Below are 23198 nucleotides of genomic sequence, written 5' to 3'. Positions count from 1 at the left end.
AGTCACACTGCCTTTTTTTGACTCTCTGGTTGACAATGAACACCAATTTAACTCAGCATTTTGAGGGTGTCACTCACTATATAAGACAGTTTTCTCTTCATGTCCTTACTAAGGGGTAAATATATTCAATTACCTCATCATAATACCTCTCCTAGTAGTGCAGAAAAATGCCTTGCTCAATATTGCCAAATAAAACTCAAACACACATACACACAAAATCTGGGATTGGTGAAGTGCTTAGGTTTTTCTTTTAGAAAGGGAGTCTTTCTGCAAGGATTGGAGATTCTTTGGCTTCCACAAGTCTCATAACTCATCATATACACACATCTAAGACTTCTTGTGGTCTGCTATTAAATCCAAATATTAGAATACAGGACTGATGTTAACTGTGAACTTGTTCAATAAATTTCATCTCCATACAAGGAATACAGCAACAGCTTTACTCCACTGAGATGGAAAGTGCCCCCAGGGACTGTAGAAAGGAGCAGCAGTAGGAACTGGGTGCCCAGTGCACCACACTATGGTCCCTGCCTTGTGAGAGAACTGAAGAACTTTCCTCCAAAGAGCTGAGGGGTATGGAAAGGGGGCTGTAAACTGGGATGACAGACTTGTGCAAGTAAACAGATATGTAATGTAATTATACCTATGTTGCTGTAGAGCTAACTCTCACCAGAAGTTATACTAATGTGAAGTCAAAATACTTAAACAAAAATATGAATAACAAAGAATCCTAAGCCATAGACTTTCATTCTAATTTTACTCTTCTTGTACAAATCAATGTATTGATGATTATGTGGAACATACATCTAAATTTTGATTAATGACACTGTCAAGTGGATGTGTACCTGAAAAACCCATCAAAGGTAGAAACATAACTAAAATGACCTGTCTGTAGTGGAATTCAGTATGGTGTTTTCTCCTGGTATACTCTTAATACTCAGGCAAAGTGCATCAAAACTCTTCTGAGTGGTAGACAAAAAAATCAGTTGCACTACTTCTAATGAATGTTGTTTAAAACATAATGCAGCTTTAAGTAGTTATAAATTGATAAAGATGAGTCAGGGAAAAAAAAAAAAAAAAGAGTTGACTGGTTAAATCATAAAGCAGATTCAGATTTGGTAGAGACTCTCCAAGACAGTTGTGCTTCACTCTTTTCCACTATGCTTAAATGCATTACTGAGGCACTGAGACTCCTTGACACAAAACTGCACAGGATGTTTTTGATGGATAAATTTATAAGGGAATGGTCATGTGTTGATCCTGGCAATTCAAAGTAGGCAGGAATGCGGTTATCTTGCAGTCCCTGAAGCAGAGCTTCAGAAGCAACACTTCAGAACTTGTTACTATCTTACAATCAATGCAATTAGATAACAGATCACCCATCCTCCCCTTTTATCTAAATCAATTGGTGCTCCTTAAAGAAACAGAAACTTAACAGCAGAGGACACTTGTCGCAGGGAGCAGCTGGCTGCTCTTACATGACCCAGGACTTTAATGTGGCTGGACAAGCAGAGCAAGGCTACAATGGAAGCACTTTTAGCCAGATATAACCAAGTATCCACTTACTGTTGGTTGCATAACATATGGCGGATGAGGCATCCATGAAGTACTCTGGACCTGCACATCAAATACTTTTAATTAGCACAGAAAAGTTTAAAACTTAAAGATTTACTTGAAAATATTCTCTCTATTACAGCTAAGGTGCTAATTTTGACAAAAGACTTAAGTCTTATAACTCAACACAAAATTAATTTATGCTTTGTAAAGTTATTGACAAAGGAAAAAGCTTTCAAATTTCATTTGATAATGTTTTCCACCAAAGTCAGAAGTCTGAGTGATTGCACCCCTCCTATAAATCACAACATTTTATCTAATAAAGAAGTCTTCAATATTCCACGTTGTTCTGTTTTTTCATTTGCATTGTTTGCTTTCATCCATCAATATAATCATGAACATGTCATCCAACCGACAGTGCAGGAGACATAAAATGGCCAAAGTTTATTTTCAAGAGTATCTGTATGAACTTTTAAAGGTATAACATTTTCAGAGATCCCAGAATGAGTTGTTCTGTTTCCAGTAAGAACTGCAGATCTAATTCAGGGTTTTTGAAAATTATTCTAATTGAAAGCTTTCATAGCAAAGCTGGCTTAAGAAGCCTTTCCCTCCAGGATCATTCTTACTTTGAGCATCCTGGGGTCTATTCCCACCAGAACTCCATATGCATCACCAAAGACTTGCTTTGTTGTTCTGCCTTATGACTGCCATGGAACATATTTCAAAGCTATGAAAATTTTACTAAGAATTAAACACATTATAGTGTTTGCATCATTTGTGGTGGCATCTCTGATCTGTAACTCTTTTGTGCTATGTGTGAATGGCCCACATGCTATCATAACTTGGGCTCAGCCCCAAGAATTGGGTATTTTAGTTTCCTTTTGCGTCAGTCTGGGCACCACAACACACAAGTACACAAAAATGTAGCTGTGCTAGTGCCATCAGAGGACATTTCCATCAGAGGACATCTTGCTGTCACAGAGATGGGTGTGTAGCACCTCAGACAGCACGACCAGGAATAACAAGGAGAAAGCTACAAGGTCCCACTTCTCCAGATGCCCTGTGCTTTTGTTCATGAAGTGTTGGGAATTAATTGTATAACAGTGTGCTCCAACATTTGTATATGTTTATCAAAGTCTATTTTTTGTTGAAAAGCAAGTTCAGCAAAACATCTTTAGAACCAAAGCCAGCACACCCACATGTGAACACACTTCTACTACAACACCTTCTGCTGTGAATCCCTGTGAATGAGCTAAAACGCACTAGAGCTGCCACAGATTGCTGCTGCTCATTGCTCCCACTCTTGCACCACTGCAGTTCTGTCACGGTGCCAGGGAAAATGTCTTTGGGCTTACAATGCAAGCTATCTAGGGAAAATGATATGGGTTAAAAAAAAATAAAAAAATGAATGGTTTTGGTGCAAACACATGAAACCACAAACTGATGCAATGGTTCAAACCAGAATGGGAAAAGGGGGAGCAACTGTGAGCTGTGGAGCAGTGATGAAAGTAAGTGGGTGGGTGGCCTGAACTCAGTGGCCTGAATGGGAAGTAGTATGGCTCTTAAGCCAGCTTTGCTACTGAGAAAATTGCGTGTGAGCTGCACTTGTGTGTCTCTGGCATTGACTCTTCTTTGGTGCTGCCATTACTGAAATTTACTGAATTTACCTCATCAAAACAACTTTTGTTTGGCAAGTGCTACATAATCATCTAAAATAAAATAAAAACAAAAGGCAAAGAGAATTATAAGAATCATTTATCTTTGAGGATCAAGTTTAAAATACAGTAAGTCCCCAGAATTACCTGTAAGCAGTACCATACCATCTGCAACACCCCAGTCCCAACAAAAACACACTAACATTGAAAACAACCCACCATGCAGCTTTGAAAATTTGGGTAGCATATTTCAGGTAAGACTCAGGGTTGGAAAAGCACTGATGGCACAGGAGACAAATAACTAAAGCTGCAAAATGTATAGTCACTGACCAGCTTCTGTGAAGTGGTAAGCTCCCAGACAATGGCTAGTAATAAAAATATACAATCTGGTTTTGACTTCCATCTCAGAAAGCCAAAACAAGACAATAATTTCCCAGTGGAGATTTGAGAGGGATATGCTGAAAAGAGAAATTCTGAATGACATGCCATGTAGCAGACTAAAGAATGATTTGAGGATACTTATCCTCAAGTAATTTGCTTTGTCAGGGATTATTGGATAAAAACGAGCACTTTTAAAGGGTGCAGTTACTGGAAAAATTACAGCTAGGGTCAAAAGATCAAAGTATAATGCAGTCATCATAAATTATTTAAAAAAAAAAAAACCACTTAAAAAAATTTTGGCTAATGAAGGGAAGCCAAAATGAGGAAACAGTTCAGTATGAATGATAAGCTTCTGGTGTTGTCAATTGGAAATTAAGCAAAATGTTGTTTATCAGAGAAGCTGATTGAAATTAAGAATTACAGTGGCTTTCATTACTGCTGTAAAGAGTACAGGAAACACTTAAGACTCTACCCAATGATACCTGAATATTACTAGAGAGCCCTTTGTTTTCAGGGTGACTCAAGAGTGCAAGCACTCACACAATGTTCTGTGGTATACACTCTGCCTTCATCCACATCCAAAACATAATTAACTGGGAAACACAGTAGACAAGTGCACATCTGACGTACCTGATATGTAGAGACAGGGGAAGCAGCAATGAATGGCGTGATTGATGTCTGTGGAATCATGCGGTTTGTTGGAATACTGTACGGTGAGGAATAAAATCTGCAAACAAAGAACAAAAGCGAGATTTTTTTGAACCTTTTGACTACTTCAGCTCTGACTAAATAATTCACTGCCTCCTGGGCAAAGACAAAAAGAGTCTACCCGGGTAATTATGTCCATCTATTTCCAAAACCACAATAAAAAAGATGTGATGGCTCCATTGAGAAGATCTTGAAAATGGAAAGGAGGAAGAATATTTACACAAAGCATATTTTTTTTCACTTCAACTAGCACAAATATAGAAATTCACAGTACAAAAAGCAATTATCTGAAATGCAAGGACAGCTGATTTTCCTGGGTGCTAGCTAGTGAAAGGAAATTTCTTACACGATATAGAAGACGACATTACTGATTTCATTTTTACACTGGGTACTGTTTTCTTTTCATATCCTAGTGCTTCAGTGCTGAGAATAACACATTCTACATACATGCCTGAATTATTTCATTAAGGGGCGGCTACAAAAACTCTGGCTGAAATTTTCATATTCATCTAGGCAGAGAGCAAAACCCCCTTTTTCTGGTGAAATGTATCAGGAATTATGAGGCTAAATGCCCCAGGCAGCACTGAAAATCTCAGATTCAGTTGGTTTTACTTCCACTGTTGCATGCTATGAACAGAAGCTGCACCATCTCTTGCTTGATGGTAATAAATGCTATATTCTTTCTCCTTCCCTGTGGGTTAATGATTATTGATAAAATTATCACTTGGAAACTATCATCACTACTGCTGGATTGTGTTAGTACTTAATATGTGTGTGCTTGTAAAGATTTTTGCATTTTCTCTTTTTGCAGTTTTAACTGTAAGCCAGAACAACATAATTGCTTAAAAAAACCATGTTTGTGGTTTTACAGTTGTCTAAATGCCTATATTTTGGACTCAGAGAGAAACACTCATGTGCAGTGTTCTTTTGTACGATTTAAAACCTCAGATAGCTCCTTCTCATATAGGATGCAGCAGTAAATAACAGAAGATTCTGCACAGTGGATTGTATTCCCTGTCTTTTTACATTTTTTCCCCTTCCTACTTTGAGGCAATCAACAGTAGCTTTCCATGAGAGCTATGCAACAACAACAAAAAAAATCATTACTGGTGTTTAAACAAGTGCTCTATTTCCTGATCACCCTGGCACCACAGATTTAGTACTAATCAGTCTAGTTCAGACTGGATGCACTCATTCTGGATGCAGGCTCAAATAACCATCGACTTCAACCAATAGCCTTGGAAAAACAGGCTGCTCTCTTTGAACATTGGGCGGAAACATTCAAAGTTAGGAGGGGAGAGGGAGACAGAGAAGCAATCATTTGTTCTTTCTATTCCAAATCAGATTTTGAAATGCCAAAAGCAGCAGGTGGCATATGAGTGATTTTTTGTTTAATAGAAATATAATGCTATTTTAGGACCATTTATCTGCCCTCACAATGCTTGCACTGAGACTATTTTAAAATTGTGCCTTTGCCCAATTTTTTATATATCCTATTATGAGAATTTAGAGGCATTTGTATCCCCATACTTTCACCAAATATTAAGTTCACAATACATCGAGGGAGAAGGGATTTTTACACCACTAGGCAGGTTCATCTATGGCACTAACATGTTGCATATTATCTAATTCCTTTTACAGGGGTCTTCTCCCAGATCAATGTTAACCAGAAATCACCTGGGCTATGCTCTTGCTTAGTGGATCAACTATGAAATGTTGTGTGCAGCAAATGAAAATAGTCAACGGCAGACTGACAGAACCTAGTCTGTGGATAAAATGTGTAGTGTATAGAAATACATATAAACCTCCTAAAGTAAAAGATAATAGAAAACCAAAACTCCTTTGAGAAAAGCACAGATTTTTGTTCATTCTTTTCATAAACCTGGCACTGATTCTGGGCTCATACTCATAACCGTGTATGAACCGCTCGGACAAAGACAAGTACAGGGAAGAAACGACTTTCCATTTGGAAGCAGTGCTGACTCTTTGGAATAAACCCTCCAATAAATCCCAGCAAATACTAACAAATTTACAGAAAATGTGTGCTAAGCCAAGAATTTGACAGACAGCTTGCCATTTCAGTTTCAGCTTAGAGATGCATTTATCTGAATAGTACACAAGCCTGTAGAATACATACTCTGGTAATGTGGAAAATACAGCCCTTCCAACAGCCCTGCCAATACCATTTATCTGTCGCCGTTTGGAATGCTCTCAAATATGCATCAAATAAAACATCCTACCAGGACACTCAGCTGTATTGGGAAAATTCATCCACAAGGGCACCAAGGAAGAGAAAGGAACAAACTCTGGTGCTGCAAGTGACAATGCAAGAAAATCCAGTTCATATATTTCAATTCTAATAATAATAATAATAAAAATATCAAGTGTAACAATCTCAGTCACTGCGACAGGCTGCAAAGAGATCATTTTGCAGTCAGAAATGTCTAACATCAAGAGACAAAGGCTTGTCTTATTTTCTCAGTGCCACTGGTGGCCAAAAGGATCTAATAATGAAGGATGTGGATGTCTCTGCCGCATGTGAAGTACAGCGGTGCAGTGAGGATAGAGGTGTCCTTGCTGGGGATGGACTCAAGCGGAGCCACCCTCAGGTATGGGATGCTCAGCCTACTGCACTGCTGGAGTCATTTGCTGCCAGGGCAGGGCTCATTGACAAAGAGTGCTCAACATATTCTCACCCATGGGACACCGAGGGATCTCCCCCTAAATTCCCTTTATATACAAATGGGCTAATATGCTTATATGTCACTGGCATAAGTGGCACGCTGGGGATCTAGTAAGAGACAAGGGGGACAAAAACACAAAAACAGAGTGGCCTGTTCTGGCACAAACCCTACAGCATGACAAGATTTGCAGCTGAGGACCTTGCTATATTCAGTCTTAGGCTTTCCCTTCCTTTTTTTTTCTTTAGGAGGTGAAATGAGGTGGAAGATGCATGTTGTAAGTTCATTCAAGGGAACACAGGACTCAGTCATCAGAATATCTACATCAGAAAGAGGAGTGGAAAGAGATATGAATTATTCTGACTTTGACTTGTTTTAGATGTATTAAATTGTGCCTCCAAGTTTCCTGGCATTAAAATGCACAGTGTATCTAGTACGGTATCTAGTAGGTATTATGAGGCTTTGTGGTGTGGTTGACCTGTGAGCTCCAAGGAGAGCTCTCCAGAAGGCTCAGCTGCATTTTCTGCAAATGCAGTTTGCACCCTTACATGGGTCTGTGCAGTTTTTTGCAGGTGCAAGACAGTGTCCCTGCTCCTCAGCTGCAATTGCAATGCTACGAGCACAAGCATGCAGGTTGTGCATGCAGGTAGCAAGGGCAAGGCAAATTGGACATCACCCTTGTATTAAAAATAGACTTTTTCAGCATGCATAGATTCCATAAGCAAAGGGGAAACTCATCACTAGTAGGCAAAAATATGCTCCTGGGAGTTCCTGAAGGGGGTTTATAAAGGGCTCAAAAGAACACATTTTTCAGCCATGTTAAAAAGAAGCATATTCCCAGTACATCATCACACAGAGGCAGCACTTTAACAACAGTTTCTGTTGCTTAACAGACAAAGCACATACTCCCCTACTACACCAACCCTCCCTTCGCATTTGGGGACTGCATTATCTGCAGTGTCTGGTCACTGTTTCCCTGCCAAAAAGTGGAAAAAAAAAAATCCATATGGTTCCCATTCTATTGGGGAATGTGCAAGCTTCCAGACAGAATCTGCACAAGAGCAAGATCCTATTTGCACTGCAATAAACACCATTTGCTCATGCCTCGTGCCTGCAGGCAGTACTGAAAAAGTTAGATTCATAAATAGTATCCTGGGGCTCACATAATGTAAGAGTATTACCAAACATTATCAAGGCAGCAATTTTCTGTTGCAACAAGGCACACAGTCAGATGTTGGAGCTGGAAAAGACCTATCTGAATACTGAGCCCATTGGCCAGCAAATGCACCAAATTGTCCCCCAGATATGAGATACTAAACTGATACAGTACATGGAAATCTTAGTCAAATGGCCAGGAGGATTCCAGCCTCAGGAACACTTTAAATGATCTTCCTTACAGTGAAAGTAAAAGAGCTCTATCCTGTTCCTTGTATGAATGCATAAAACTACTAAAACAATGTTAATGCTACAAATTGAAAAATCAATAGCATATCACAACAGGCACACTACTCCCTAAAATAAAACCTGAGTACCTTTCTAAACACAATTCAGAAAAGGCTGATTATAAAACAAAAAAAAAACCCAAAAAAAAAAAAAAGGCAGAGTGGTTGCCAAGTGAAAAGATCTTATCTACTGAAGTGTGTGCTTACCAAATCTTCAGTACCTCATACTGCAATGCTATGGTACACTACGGGCTGGATTCTCCACTCCATTATACCAGCTTTATGCTGATGTAACTCCACTGGATGCTTAAACAGAGCTACATGGGCATAAAAACAATATAATGAAATGGAGAATCAAGCTTTACAATGTAATAGGCTCAGAAGAAAATCATCTATTCTTTAGTGGGGAAAAAATCATAGTCATTTTTAGTGAAAGCCTCCTTCACACTATCTTTTGTTTTATTCCTGCTATAGATTTTCAAGGCAAATATGCAGTTATGTGGTAATAAAAGTGATAGTACGACACCGCGAACAATAAGAACCTACCTTTTCATATGGAAACGAGAGTCAAGATTCTTCCCTGAGGTTTGGTTATGGCCCAACTCAAAACCAAATATGATCCACACCTCTTAAGGAGCTGCAACTTTTAAATACCACCCCATGACACCTGCTGCAGAGACGTGTTTCTCTACCAGGCTCCATCACCCACATAATGCTGTGTGGATTTAGCAATTTAGATGCATCCAAATGCATCTATCAACCCTACAAAGAGCTCTAGAAAATGCCAGCATGTGCAGTCAATCTTTCTTTTTAAATTTTGTTGGTGGCTCATAATGCTTCTGAATCATCACCTTGACTTGGTATCTTTACATTTCTTGTCCCCAGACTCAGTTCACTAAGTTCCACCATGGTGGCCCCAGCTGAGTGCTATGAGGAAAAGGCTTTTGTTCCACTGGTCTTTGGGTGACATTGGTCCATGAAAACCTTAGTGGCTCGGCCCACATTACAGCCAAAATATTCTGGTCCCTTTTAAGCACAGGGTGGGTGTGGGCATAGATTCAACTTTGTGCTCAGTTTTCCACACTGCTCTCCCCATGAGGAAGATGTCCCTTTAAGTCTCTCACCGTGGCATGTATCTTGTGTCAGCAGGCAACGGATCACATTGACACATTCCACAAGCAAAGCATTGAGGTGCTCCCAGACTCAACTGAAATAAAACTCCTGAGCTAGATTTTCACTGTGCTTGCAAGTAAAAGAGTCTTATTTAAAACAGAAAAAAATTAAAACTACAGGGCATGTAGAGATTACTGTGTGAATGTCTGGAGAGATAAAAAAAATTCCGTCGAACAAAAAGGGTCCCGGTGCTCCTCATGATGCTGCACACAATCAAGACCTCACTACAACAGCATTTTGAATGGTGGCTTAGTCCTGATAAAACTGAAAATATTTTGACACTTTAGAAAAAAGACATATGCCAAAGTAGTAATTAATTGTCACTCTTAAAGAGCTATCTGGTACTGTGATTTAATTTATCTCTTGCCTTGAAAACAAAAGAATATTTAAAAAACTGCAGAACTGAAATTCTCCATTGAGTACAATTTCTTTACCCAATGATCAGTGACAGCATGTTCAAGCAATTGAGTGACCAAACCACCTGAGCAGCCTGAACACCACAGGTATTCTCTGATATAAATAATGTCTCATTCTGAGATAACTTTCATAATTTCAGAAGAATTATTCTTGAATTAAAATCATATTAGATTCCATGGATCATTCAAACGATGGTTTCCAAAACACTCACACAAGTGACATGCAGGAATTTATATGAAAAATAAAGCCAGTTGTCCACATGAAACACTGGTGGATTATGAATCAGTGATGTTTTTATTTATAGAATATAACATTTACCAGATGAAAAATATGACAATAGAGAAGAATGACTCATTTGGAGGTCAGAACAGGGAAACAAAAGCAGAGAATTCTGAAATCACAATTACAATCTCTCTATTCTTCTGAGTTTGGCCTCTTACTCCACTGGAGTACAACATAGGAATATCAAAAGTCCTACAAAATTACTGCTTGTAAAGGAAAATTAAGCAAAGTAGACTATTAATATTGATTTTTTAAAAATACTGGGAATGTTAGGGTTTTTTTCCTGAATGCTTCAACTAGCAGTGCCCTAACATATATTTAACAAATAAGCCCATTCTTATCTATATCAATAAATTTTCCCATTCAGCTGGAGAACACAGGTGGGAGCACGCATGGAATTCAATAATCATATCATACATCTCTCTGATCAAAGAGTGACTGTCAAAGGGCTGAACTTCCTGCCTTGTTTCAAATTCTTGTTAACCTAGCTGAAAAGAGAGATAAATTTCAAGGATATCTTTTTCTAGTTTATGAAATAATTGGAAATGTAATCATGCAGGTAAATAATACGATGATGTAATTTCACTGCTCAATTAGAGAAAAAATTGCAATTCCTCATGTCAGCAAATGGTAGCTGAGAAATAAAGAAGAGTGTTGCTCAGAATTTTACCCTTAAATCCCATCTGCTTACACACTAATTTAAGGCTTTCTCCCTATCTGGCATTTTTATTCAGACAATGCCATGGAAGGCAGCCAGCCTGCAGAAAGAACCCCAGATGAAGTAACAGCTCTATTATTCAAAATACGTTGGAATCGTCAATGATTATTTTAACAAAAGCCGAGTCAGTAAAGGGAAACTTTACTGGTTTCCACTTCATGACAGAGAGAGATTAAAAAGACATCTACTAACATTTGCCAAATAGAGATGGAAACTATTAGGAAAAACAACTTCCCATTCAAATGGATATTGCAAGGAAGAAGGCATAAAAAGAAAAGGAAAACTAAAGAAGAATTTGACAATATAGCATTATATGCTTCAGACAAAATATGACTGAGTGGATTTGCTTTTCATAAAGTTTCACTACAGAAAAAGAAAACATAAGATGACATTCAAAATAATTTAAAAAAAAAGACATAAGAAAACATGCATTTCTTACCCATTCTGTATAGCAGCTGTTGGATCGTAAGTCAAAGCCATGCCAGCCTGCACATAGTTAGGGAAGAAAAACAGATTTTTACTATTACTGCAGGAAAAGAGAAAAAAAAAAAAAAGAAAAATACATGAAACATATTCAAAACCAGTATGAATAAAAACTGAATGCAACTTAAATAGAAATCTAAATTCTCAAGGGAAGCTCAGATGGCCCAAAGCAGCATGGACAGATTGGGTACCTCCCCAGCCTGAGAGATCACTGGGAAACAGATCTGTTCAGTCTGTTGGTTGTCATCTTTCCATAACATCTCGGGCAAATGGTGTTTTTGTTGCACCAGTATCAATTAATAACTCCACTGAGATCAATGCCTTTACAACTGACTACTCACTATAAAAAGACAGGCCCAAATCCCGCTGTTGCCTGTGAGATGGGTGGTTGGTAAATATTCCAAAAACAACTTCATGAGGGCTTCACAGGAAGGAGTCTCATCTTTCCTACAAAGGTCACACCCCGGATGACCCCTGCCTACCATTTCCCTGGGGTTTAACTCGTACTTAGAGTTAATTCATTACCATGAGACAAGAAACGATGGGCTGTGAAGCAGAAAAGCTTGAGCTTTCAAACAAGGCTTTTAAAATATTTCAGAGGTCTGGACAGCAAAAGAATTTGTTAATGTGTTACACAGAGCTTTTCAACTGCCATTTACCACCAGGCAGACCGTGACCTGTGCGGAAGGATTTGGCAGTGTCAAAACATTGTCCAGTTAACAGCTGTCATCACTGCCACCATTAGCAGACATGTCCACAGGTACCACAGGAAAGGCAGTGAGGGAGCAGGGCTGCAGACAGAATTAAGCACTCCACCCTATGCTCCAAGACAGCAGTCAGGGTCATGCGGGAAAGATCTTTTTTTTTCCCCCAGCATTTACTTAAAGACATGGAACTGACAATCTCTCCTCCCACATGCTGCATTTGCTTTGACTTTTTGCCTTCCTTATCGATTTTCATCCCTCCCTTTGTGAAATGCTTTCCAATGTAAGACTACCAAGAGATGGGAAGAAGCTGTCCTTTGTGCAGGGTAAGAAGCAAAGGGTAGAGAAGCTCTATTGCTCAAGGTGCTGCTGTCCCTGTGGGAGCAGCTGGAAAAACGCCATGGCATCATCCTACCCCAAGACACTGTATTCCTCTTCATTTTTCATATGTATTCTATGCTTGTTGTCTGAGACAGGCAGCATTTTCTTCAAGGACAGATGCTTTACCAACCACGTGGCATGGTCTGTGCTCCTGCTGGGAGCTTTCCGTGCCCCTAAAGCCATCTACCAAAGTACTTTTGAGTAATGGCATCTGCCCCCTTCCAGATGGCTGCGCAGACAGGTCAGGAGAGCGTTTGGGCTTGGCTGGTGCCCAGGCAGGCAGGTGAGCAGCCGGGGTAAATGCACTGGTGATCAGCACGCAGAAGAGGGTGGGCAGCACTCCTGGAAGAGCTGGGTTAGCCTGGCAGCTGCAAACTGGTGTAAGAGGAGGTGGTCCAAATTTCCAGAGGCCAAAAATAATTTTTGATGTGAAAGGCCAGGTTTCCTTATGCCGCCAAAAAAAAGGGTTTGTGTCCTTATTAAATTTGTATATTTCTCTCATTATTCTTTTAAACAGATGCTAGGGCAAATGATTTGCTTTATCAAAATGCCGCTGTTTTAATAAAATATGCAGTCTCTCCCAAGCAAAGGATAATTCAGGGGACTGAGTCCAAGTACATGTGAATATTTTTGAAATAAGTATTGATTTCATACAAAGAAAAATAAAATAGCTATTTCTGCAAGTTTAAAGTGTCAGAGAACTCAGTTTAGGGAGACGCAAACCTCTACTAATTTTGATGCAAAAAATAAATTAGCTTCGAAAATCATAATCCCTTACTTAACTTGGTTTTATATACTCATGTCTTATGAATGCTCAGCACGTTATATTGTTTAATAAGGTTGCATTAATTACTAAAGGAAATGTGTAAATTTCCAAACAAAAGAGAAAAGAAAACTTTTTGGCTGCAATACATCTTTGAGGAAACATTGTGTCTTGTTTTCCTTTCTCTTTTCAACACGTATAAAATTTGTTATTGCTCTCTTTTTCTATTCCTGCACTGGTGAAGACAACTTACATATTATGTAGAAGCCCTAGAGGGATGAAAAAATTAATTTATTATTTTTTTTAATATTCTTTAAAATAATATATTTCCTTTAAATTGAGGTGTTTACATTTTATCTCTCATCACACTACTCAGACTAAGGGAAAAAACCCATTACAATTTCTTGAGAAAGGACAGAACCAAGCTTTCTAAATTAAAGAGTTTCTAGATCTAGTTGTCCTTAGAGCTGCTGGATCAGGGTTCATTATATCCTGCAGCTTGCATTAGTGACTGGGGGATAAAATGGCAACAAGGTAGGTGAGTCTGGGAGGAAAAGTGAAAATAAACGACAGGTCTTGTATTAGTTTCTTTGACTTAAATAAGAATGAAGGTGTAGGGATGAAAACCTGCAGCATCTCTTTCACTTGCTGTCCACGTGAGACCTGCAAACACGTTTGTGCTGCTTTCATTTAGTTTTCTCATGGATGTTTGAGCACATGGTCACGGCATGGACCCTCAGCTTGCCCTCCAACCCCATCACACCCAGACCTGTGTGTGGGTCCATGCAGACAAACGGCACAAACTCAGTTCTCTGTATTGGTATTAAGAATAGGGGACACAACTGTGATCCTAAAGAGTACAAAATATGAAAGGCTAAACACTCATCTCCTCCTTATCCACGTCCCATATCCATACTGCATGGAGACTGATTACCAAAATCTGTTCAAGTACTATAGCAGTGACCACTGTAATTATCCCCATCACATTTACCAGTGGATGAAAAGTTTCACATTAGACAAATAGGACACAGCGTGTGGCAATATGTGCATATGGTAACCACCTACGGTTGGCGCAGTAATGTTGCTAATAACCCCCGTTGCTGCATAGCCTTAAACAGCTGCTATTTCAAATAGCTGCTAACACAGGACTATTTACTTCTTTCTCATCAAGTTGTATAATTTCTCCCTACAAAATTATGCTGGCTGGAAGCCCAGGAGTGGCAACACTTAGCCTGGACCAGTCAAAGATTTATGGTATGAAGCATCCTCATTCATCAGGAATAAAAATTGATGAGCAATAATAACTTACTGGAAAATTGTCTGACCTTTCCCCCATAGCAGACAAACAGGAATTCCAAAAATACCAAATGCAGAATATTAGGGTTGGACTCAGACTTCCATGTGAGAAAGGTCTAGCTCATTCTGTTAAAATCAGAATCGAGTATAATATAGGCTGAACTATACCAAGCACTAGCTGATGCCTCCATGGCAGCCCTCTGCTGTGCTGAGACTTTCTTTTGCACCTTTTCACCCACTGGTTTGCTCGTGTCTCAGTAGGAGAGGATCTTGTTCTTTCTTCTCATTGCGACACTTCCTGATAAAATGGCACCTGAGGGAGTGGCACTGGATGGAACGCTAATTTAGGAAAGTATTTGTCAGATAAATCTTCTACTGAGGAACAACTGAACCACATAATTTTCATGCCACTCAGCCAGATAATGGCTGTAGACTCAGCTGCTGAATCAAAACATACTAATAGAAATAAAGGTCATTCTTAATGACTACTGGTCTGTTCAGAGAGTCAGGTGACACACAAATTAACCTAGCTTGTTAAAAAAAAAATAAATTTCAAAAGATTACTTAAACCATATGAGTTTACTTATCTCTTATTTTTACCAAAGTGTCTGAACTTAAAGGACATGAGGAAAGAATGAAAATTTTTGTCATTTTTTGCTGCATTTTTATAACTACTGACATCAGTAAAAGAGATTCTAAGAGATTCAAGAGATTCAGTCTGCACCTGTCTTTAAGTTTAAGCTCTTTCATTCAATAAAGAGCAGAAAATATAAAAAAGCCTCTGGAAAACAAGGGTTTCCCTACGAAGTTTGAAGGCCTTTTGCTCAACACTTTACTGTCAAAATTTTCCACAGGCAAAGACAAGATGTTCTGTTTCTGGTTAGATTTTTTTCCTTTGTTATGATTTGAACCTAAATGATCAGATCTTCAATATCATGTGAAATAAAGTGGGTTTATTATTTCTCTATGCCTGTGATGTCTCACAAGAAAAAACTTATCAGTGCAGTATCTGTCTTCCAGCAAACATAAATACCAATAAATGACAAATTTCTTCTGTGCATCACCTGTGAAGCCCTGTGCATCTTCTGTGCTGTTGGAAAGTTGCTTTCATGAACAACTTCACCATCATATCACCATCTACTCTCAGTGTACGTCTTTCCGACACTGTGCAAAAATTCACTGCAATATCGACCTGCTACAAGATGTGCTATTCCTTCCTCTCAGAGGTGAGACTTCCACATCATCTCCTCACACCTGCCCTGGCCAGCTTCTGCCTAGTGCTGGAGCACCTCTGCAAGGGGAGGCTGCTGCCACGGCAGGATTTCGGGCTGTGCAGGAGGCCACAGTCCACTGGAAAAAAAGGAGAGGCCTGAAAATTAAAAAGGTGTGAAATCCATGGATGTGGTGGCTTTTCTAGGCAGAAGACCCCCTGGATTTCCTCTCCTTAAGAGGAGATTTAGAAAGGTAAGGTTGTGCACTTGCACTTAAGGGATTTCTGTGGTGAACTGATGTGGGAGTTGACTAAAAGATAAGTCTCTCTTCCCAATCTCCACTGACTCATACCTTCACCCTTTCACACTGGAGGACTGCCATCCCAGGGTGTGCTCTTGGCTACTACAGCAGAATCAATTGAAATTTCAACGCTCAGATTCCTGTACTTGTTTTGTTTCCATCACTAATATCTGCCAGGCATCACAACACAACCATCTCTTGTCCCCTGACAGAAGATACCCTTATTGAAATGCTTTGAAGAAAGAACAGAGAGTAGGGAAAAGATATCAACCCAGACAAGATTCATGCAAAATACTGATTTAATAAAATAAGCTCAGTCACCAGTAAAGTTAATTTGGCAGAATTCCTTTCTTTGATTATTTAAACAGTTCTGACAGAAATATTCAACATTATTAGAAAGACTTCTGAATTTAATTGTGAATACCCCCCTTTCCTTTTTAGAGAAGGAGAAATCTAGAATATAAATGTGACGTCTCTTAGATATCTAGATACAAATGAAAGGAATGGAGCATTTCCCAGTGATATGTGCTCCTTAAACCGTTGCTGATTCTGAGGGGAAAAGTGGTTGTGGAGAGAGAAGTATACACACTATTGATGTCAAACTTGGGAAGTGATTCATGAACCTCAGAACATCAGAGACTGCACTGATAAACACAATAGCAAGTTCAGATACCCAAATGAATGCCAAGAAACCCTTTTGTCCTACAGAACTGGAATGGAAGTCTGACAGCTTCTATTCTACAGATTGAGTCACTTTCTTCCCACTTCAACTAATCTTATTAGTTAAAATACAAGAGCCAAAGTCTACAAAAACTGAAAAGAAAAAAAAAAAACCCAAAAAAAAAAATCCCTGAAAGAGAACATATATAATATAACATAATTATTCTGTTTCCACAGCCAGTCTATACCTTTAACCATGTCATCTTCAGGCCTATGAACCATCTGCTTTTGGGGATCTGGAACACCCATTTTGCCATCAGTGTGATCCAGTGGAATATCAGCTGTGTATTACACCCACATCTGCCCACTAGATGTGTGTGCTGCAGTGAGTCAGGAAAACTTCTGGGGATGGCTGGCAGCATTCCTGATATCTGCTGGGGATACAGCAGAAAATGGTATGTCCTTTCCCTGTCTCCAACATTTGTTTATTCTGCCTAAGAAAACACTGTTGTAGCAGCAGAATTTGGAGGAAAACCCAACTGCAGGAAAATCTCCAGGGCAAATGGCATGACATTTTTCACTAGAGAAGGAAATTCAAAGCTAAAATGAAAACAAAGAAAACTAATCTCTAAGAACAGGTACATTGCTGATTCTATTTTAACCAAACAAAGGGCCCTTTTAAAATCCTGACTGCAGTGACAGTGATTTCACATAGGCTATTGGTTTAAAATATTTCTATGTACTTTATAAGCTCAAAATCCCAACTGGTCTTTGGTATTTGTGCCACTGAGGCATCTTTTTAAAATGTTGCCCACAGCAACATCAGCTTGTGTCATTATTCTAGATCTTTTTACCTACTGGTCAGTTATCTTTTGCCCTTCACTTTCTCCCTCTGGAGAGAGGACTTCTTTTCAGGTTCAATGCCTCTCTTTGTTTAACCAAGCTTTTGTTGAAAATAAGTATGCAAAGTGCCAAGGTTTAACTTGCAGGCATGCTAAATATATATTTAGTAAATGTCTTTGTGGGTGGTTTACATATGAGGTTACTAGTGCTTATGTCAACAGAACTGGGAATTGCCTCTCACAGCAAAGAAAATTCCTTGTCTAGGTGCAAAATACATCTGCCCAAGACAATCGGGATTATGGAACACAACTGAGTAGTACCTATCTCCTTGGAAGCATAAAAACAATCCATGCTCAGTTATAAACAGGCCTGGGACAGAACTGATAATCATTTCTAAATACATCTGCTGGTAAAGAAGGCACCATTGGCACCAGGGTCAACTGCTTCAGCCCCTAACTGGAACTGACTTTACAAAATAATTTGGAAAGTGTCTCAAATTAACTACTGCATGTTTTCTCTAAATTGCTGTTTGCATTAGGCAAAGTTGTAATGAATAGTGGATAAAAAGAGAAACTGTTAGAAAAGCAGTATTACCAAACTACCAGGTTATTTTATATTTTTAAGAAAGAATTAAAAACATGCTTAATTCTTTGGATATTCCATGAACAGAGCTTGAAAACAAACAAAGGAGAAAAAAGCATGAAGGAAGAGAAGAAAGGGAAGGAAAGGAAGGTAAACCATTGGCTCTTCAGAAATAAAAAATGTAACTTAGATTATGGAAGCAAAAAAAAGCAATCAATAAAATAATTATTAGTGACAATTATTGGATATCATTATAGACATCAGACCAAATTCAATGACAAGGGGATTGCATTCAGTGGTGCAGGTCACTGTTGTGATGCATGCAACATTACTGTAAGGGTGGTACTTTCTTACAAGGCAATGTAACCATTTAAATAGCCCAGATTTTACAGAAACTTGAAAATGAAGTATCATAGAGTTCAAAATACTGTGACCATTAAAAAAACCTTTATCACTTTGGGCAGACCAGATGTAGAAAAGCTACAATTTCTAGAAAACAGTAATAAATTTTATGCATATTTCTCCCTGTCTACCAGGTAATTTTCAAATAAACCTGCTCTTAAATACATGTATCAAAAGACTTAATTTCTGAATAACCAGAAGAAGGTTTCATTAAATCTGCAATAGAAGATTATGTTGCAAAATTTATGTTGCAGTTTTTAATCCAATCTGATCTCATTTTGTGACTATGCTTGATTCCCTGGGTGCATTTTTGACTAAAACCTTTTAGGGGATTTATGTCGCCCACCTCTAAACTTGTCAATTGCAATTTAGAGGTTAATTGAATCAAATATTTTACAGATAGAATTTGAATATGATTATCCTCTATCACCATCTCAATACAAGCTTGTCAGGTTAAGTTTCAAAAGAGAGTGCTTAATTAAACCAGTGTGAGAAGGAACTAGCCCAAAAAAGGAATTAACTGAACTTTGTGCAGAAATTATGTCAGTTGCTGGGTCAGAATTTCACTGCAAATATTTCCAACACTTGCAGGTTTCACTGTACATTTATTGCACCTGTCTGTTAGATATCTAATATGACAGCCTTATATAAAGCCATCACAAATATAAGCTCTCAGCTCTGTAGTCCAGAACTGGTCAACCATCACAAACACTCAGTTAAATGTCTCAGTAAATCTGCTGAACATTTCCCGAGACTCCAAACAAGAGTGTAAGGGTAAGGACTAGAAAGCACTATTCAAGATCTGGCATTCTTCCCTGGTTACAACTGGCCAAGTAACCAAACCTACCCCCCTAGACCTCCCAAAAAGCCCTAGAGAAATTCAGTGTATTCCTAAATATTTGACTTTAAAAGGGCAGGCAATTTAACAGCCAGTCAAAGTATTTTTGTATTATTATGAAGCAGTGTACAAAGATGTAAGATAGGAATCAGATTTTCTATTGCATTCTGCAGGATGACCTGACAACTTCACAAAAAAAACCCAGAAGAAATCCTGTCTTATAAAATTCCATAGAAGCTCTTCATAAAAGAGAGCAAAATCTCTGAAAACAGCATGACCAGAGACATAACACTACAGCAAACCTGCTCCTCCCCACTGAATCTCCTGCCATTTGCCTCTTCCAGCAGAATGCTGGGCACAGCTGTCTGTCTCTACATTGCATGCTCCAGTTTGAGGCTCGTGACAGAACTGTTGCTGTCATTTCTCTGGGATCTGCCCTTCCGAGAAATAATCCTAATGCACGCTCAGTGCTATCGCTGGGTAAACCACAGATGTCTTAGAAATGCCCTTCACTAAAGTATTCAAGAATGCAAAGGCTTATCTGAACAATAGCCAAAATACATCTTGGTCTAAATACCACAGGATTTGGCCAGGGTGGAAACACTATGGGAGTAATCTCTTGGATGCTGTTTCAATACTTTTCTTTGGGGAAGAGACCAAGAAAAAGCAGAGGTGTAGGGAGTATTTCCAGATGTCATTTGTCATCAGAACTATGACACTTGTATTAGATTAGTTATTTTTCACTACTCACTTTTAATTTATTTTAAAAAGAAATGAAAAGAAATTAAAATTTACAGAAAAAAACTGTAGGAAGGTTACTCAAGTGCTGCTACCTCAAGAACAACTAATGGTAGATTATTTTTACAATAAGATTGTTAAAGAACACAGAGTTTGAAAATCCTTATTGCATATGAAATAGAAGAGTAATTATACAAAAAGATTTTCCATTGGAAATAAGAAAGTTAACAGTGGGGAAGAAATTCAATAAATGAGGGACCCTAAAAGAGAACATGCATTCCTGTCTTTGATGCTCTGGGAAGCAAATATCCAGTGTGTAGCAATCAGATGTTATCAAACAGAGAAAATCTGAGAAAATCTAGGCTGAAATATTTCTGAATTTGTATCTTTACAATCTTTTCATGTTTGTACATTATACCATGACAACAGCTCTGTAGTTGACCACGATCAGCAACAAGGAATGACATCTTCCAGCACCGAAAATCAGTTTTTAAGTGTCGATACTACAAACACACCAGCCACACCCTGCCTCTAGGTCGCCAGGATATCACTGGGCTTAACAGGCACCACTCCACTAGCAGCAAATGAACTACACAAAGTGCAATAAGCTGATGCCCTGAGGCGACAGGCATAATGGTGACTTGCTAGCTTTGACTTTATATTCTCTTTTATTATTGATTTCAACTGAAGGAAGTATAAAACAGCAGAGATAATAGCTATGATGATATTTACTTTTTAAAAAGGGATTTAGAGGTCTTTAAAATATGGATTGCTGACCTTATTGAGGGTTTATTGTTGTCTCCTATATATAGATCTTTGTTTTTCAAGGTCTTTATAGGCTGACCTGAGTCTACTGCTTGAAGTACTTCTTGGGGGCTTGTTCCTAAGTAGATCCCTAATATGACAAACCATAATGGCTCCTGAGAAGATAACTCCATTTTTTGAGCCTTTGGAGACTTCTGCAATGTCCTGTAGCACACATGTCTGCCACACTGTGATTTTCTGCCCACAGAGCAAAAAATGGACCCTTTGCTGTTGGAACGGTGTCGAACAATCGTGGGATGGTGGGAGAAATTTCTACACTTTCAAAAGGCCTTTCTGTTTGTTTTAGGAGGGAGCTCACCAATGGTGCCAGAGTATGAATGTCATAAACTAGTGGTTTGAAAGGTATCAGCTAGAAAAATCAAGTAGTTACAAAAATGCAAAAATACTCCAGAAACATGTAACTCGGAAAGAGCAAATAATTTTTTTTGTTTGCCTTGTAAAATTTAAGTAAACGTAGCAACACTCAACCCCCTCCCCAAAAAGAGACATTTTCTCCCCCCGCCCAAACTTGTATTCTAGAGGAGCACAATTGAGACCAATACTTTTTTTCCTTGAAGGCTCAGCCATGAACACAAAGAATAGTTGTTTAGGATACAAATATTTACAAGTCCTTCAGCCTAGCTAACACCATGCACAAGAAGGCACTGTGATCAGATCTACCTTATTTATTCAAGTTTTTTTCCAATAATAAAATTCAAAAACAGTAAACAAACTCTTGAAGAATCAAAAAAATGCCTTATTTCACCTTCAGTTGGGGTCACTTCATATAAAAGAACACAGAAAAGAAACTCCAGTAACAGACTACTTGCAGCAGTGCAAGGAGCAACCATTAGATTACTTAATTTTAAAATGTTGTATACATGATGCAGCTGAGTTTTTGTTTCAAGACAAATTGTTTTGTCTTGAACAGAATGAAGAGTTCAGCCCAGAAAAGCTTTCAGAAAACTTTTACATGGACCCTACGTCTGCACATACATCTCTCTCTTTTAGAACAGCTCTCATATTCCCTACGGATATTTTACCACCAGGAGCTAGATGGAGGAAGTAATACTGTTGAGTTGCTTCAGTGTAAATTGGTTTAGTTTGTAAAAGGCACACCTTGGGTGCTGATGGCTCACCAGTAAAAGAATCCTCGGCTCAGGTCTGCCTGCAGTGCACTCACAGTGGGACCAGGCTGTGCACAGTTCCACACTAAGTTCGGAAATTCTCCTTTCCTGTAACTTTACACTCTGCACATTATCATAAACCTCCATCTCCCCACTGCTTACATAGCTTTTTACTGTATGAAACTATTACATTTTGTGTGCAATCTGATTTCTTCACAGACTGAAAGGTAGACCTCCAGGTCTGTTGCTGACTTCTGCCAAACCCCAGGAAAATAATTGCTACGTGGCACTTACCTCTCCTTCTCTGGGCCACGGCCTTCCATTCTGTGTGTATTTGCTTTGATTCTGGCGCTTCTTTTGCCCTCCATCAGCAAATTTGCACAGCAAAGGCTCAGTGGGGGCTGTGAAGACAAGAAACCCAGTCTATATTAGCATCCCCCCCAAAGAAAGTGATTATACCAGCAACAGTAGTGCTTTGTAATACTGATCTTTTGAAGTAAAATCTTGCCTTCTGCAGATATTTTTTGCCTCTTTTAGCCTTGACTCCACTGGCAGCTGTTCTTATTAACTAAGCTTCAAAAAATATATACTGGCAGCCCTTAAAAGAATTTAGCAAATATTGTTGAAAAAATAATCAGCCTACGCAGAATGTTAAGTTGCTGTAGTGGAACAGTATAGTCAGGCATTAGTTCCAGCTAAGTTAGACACGTATTCATGACCAGCATTAGTGCAAGGATAAACACTGCTTTAGTAAAGCAGCTTTCTGTTTTTAGTTGTAAAAACTCTGCAAGAACCTGTTTAAGGAATAAATGTTCTCACTATTTTGGTGTTCCTCAACATCCAGTCCTTTAAAAATCTGACTAAACAGAATAAAATGGAGACTTTTGCCAAGCCCAGTCCAATCAGCTTTCTTTTCCTCTTAACTCCTCTTTTAAGCAAGTTGGCAGCTGAGAAAACCCTTTTCCTCTCTGAGTGAGATCTGGAGTGTGTGAATACAATGTGGGGGGGGTGGGGGGGTGGGGAGGGCAGAGTCCCAGGAAGAAAGGATTATCAC

General features: G+C 38.8%; 1 protein-coding gene across 8 annotated transcripts in view; it reads right to left on the bottom strand.

The window, feature by feature from the left end:
- Positions 1-23198, bottom strand: part of RBMS3 (RNA binding motif single stranded interacting protein 3) — a 709899-nt gene that overhangs the window by 68982 nt on the left and 617719 nt on the right. For all 8 annotated transcript variants that reach the window (XM_058830558.1, XM_058830560.1, XM_058830561.1 and 5 more), the window contains 4 exons: positions 22439-22545; positions 11451-11497; positions 4221-4317; positions 1567-1617 (listed from right to left, as the gene is read on the bottom strand). In XM_058830558.1, coding sequence (XP_058686541.1) covers positions 1567-1617; positions 4221-4317; positions 11451-11497; positions 22439-22545 — 302 coding nt within the window. The remainder of the gene's footprint in view (positions 1-1566; positions 1618-4220; positions 4318-11450; positions 11498-22438; positions 22546-23198) is intronic.

The sequence above is a fragment of the Poecile atricapillus genome, chromosome 2, assembly GCF_030490865.1.
Source record: "Poecile atricapillus isolate bPoeAtr1 chromosome 2, bPoeAtr1.hap1, whole genome shotgun sequence".
NCBI lineage: Eukaryota > Metazoa > Chordata > Aves > Passeriformes > Paridae > Poecile > Poecile atricapillus.
The sequence above is the reverse complement of the archived record's forward strand: the minus strand, read 5'-3'. Positions and strand labels throughout refer to the sequence as shown.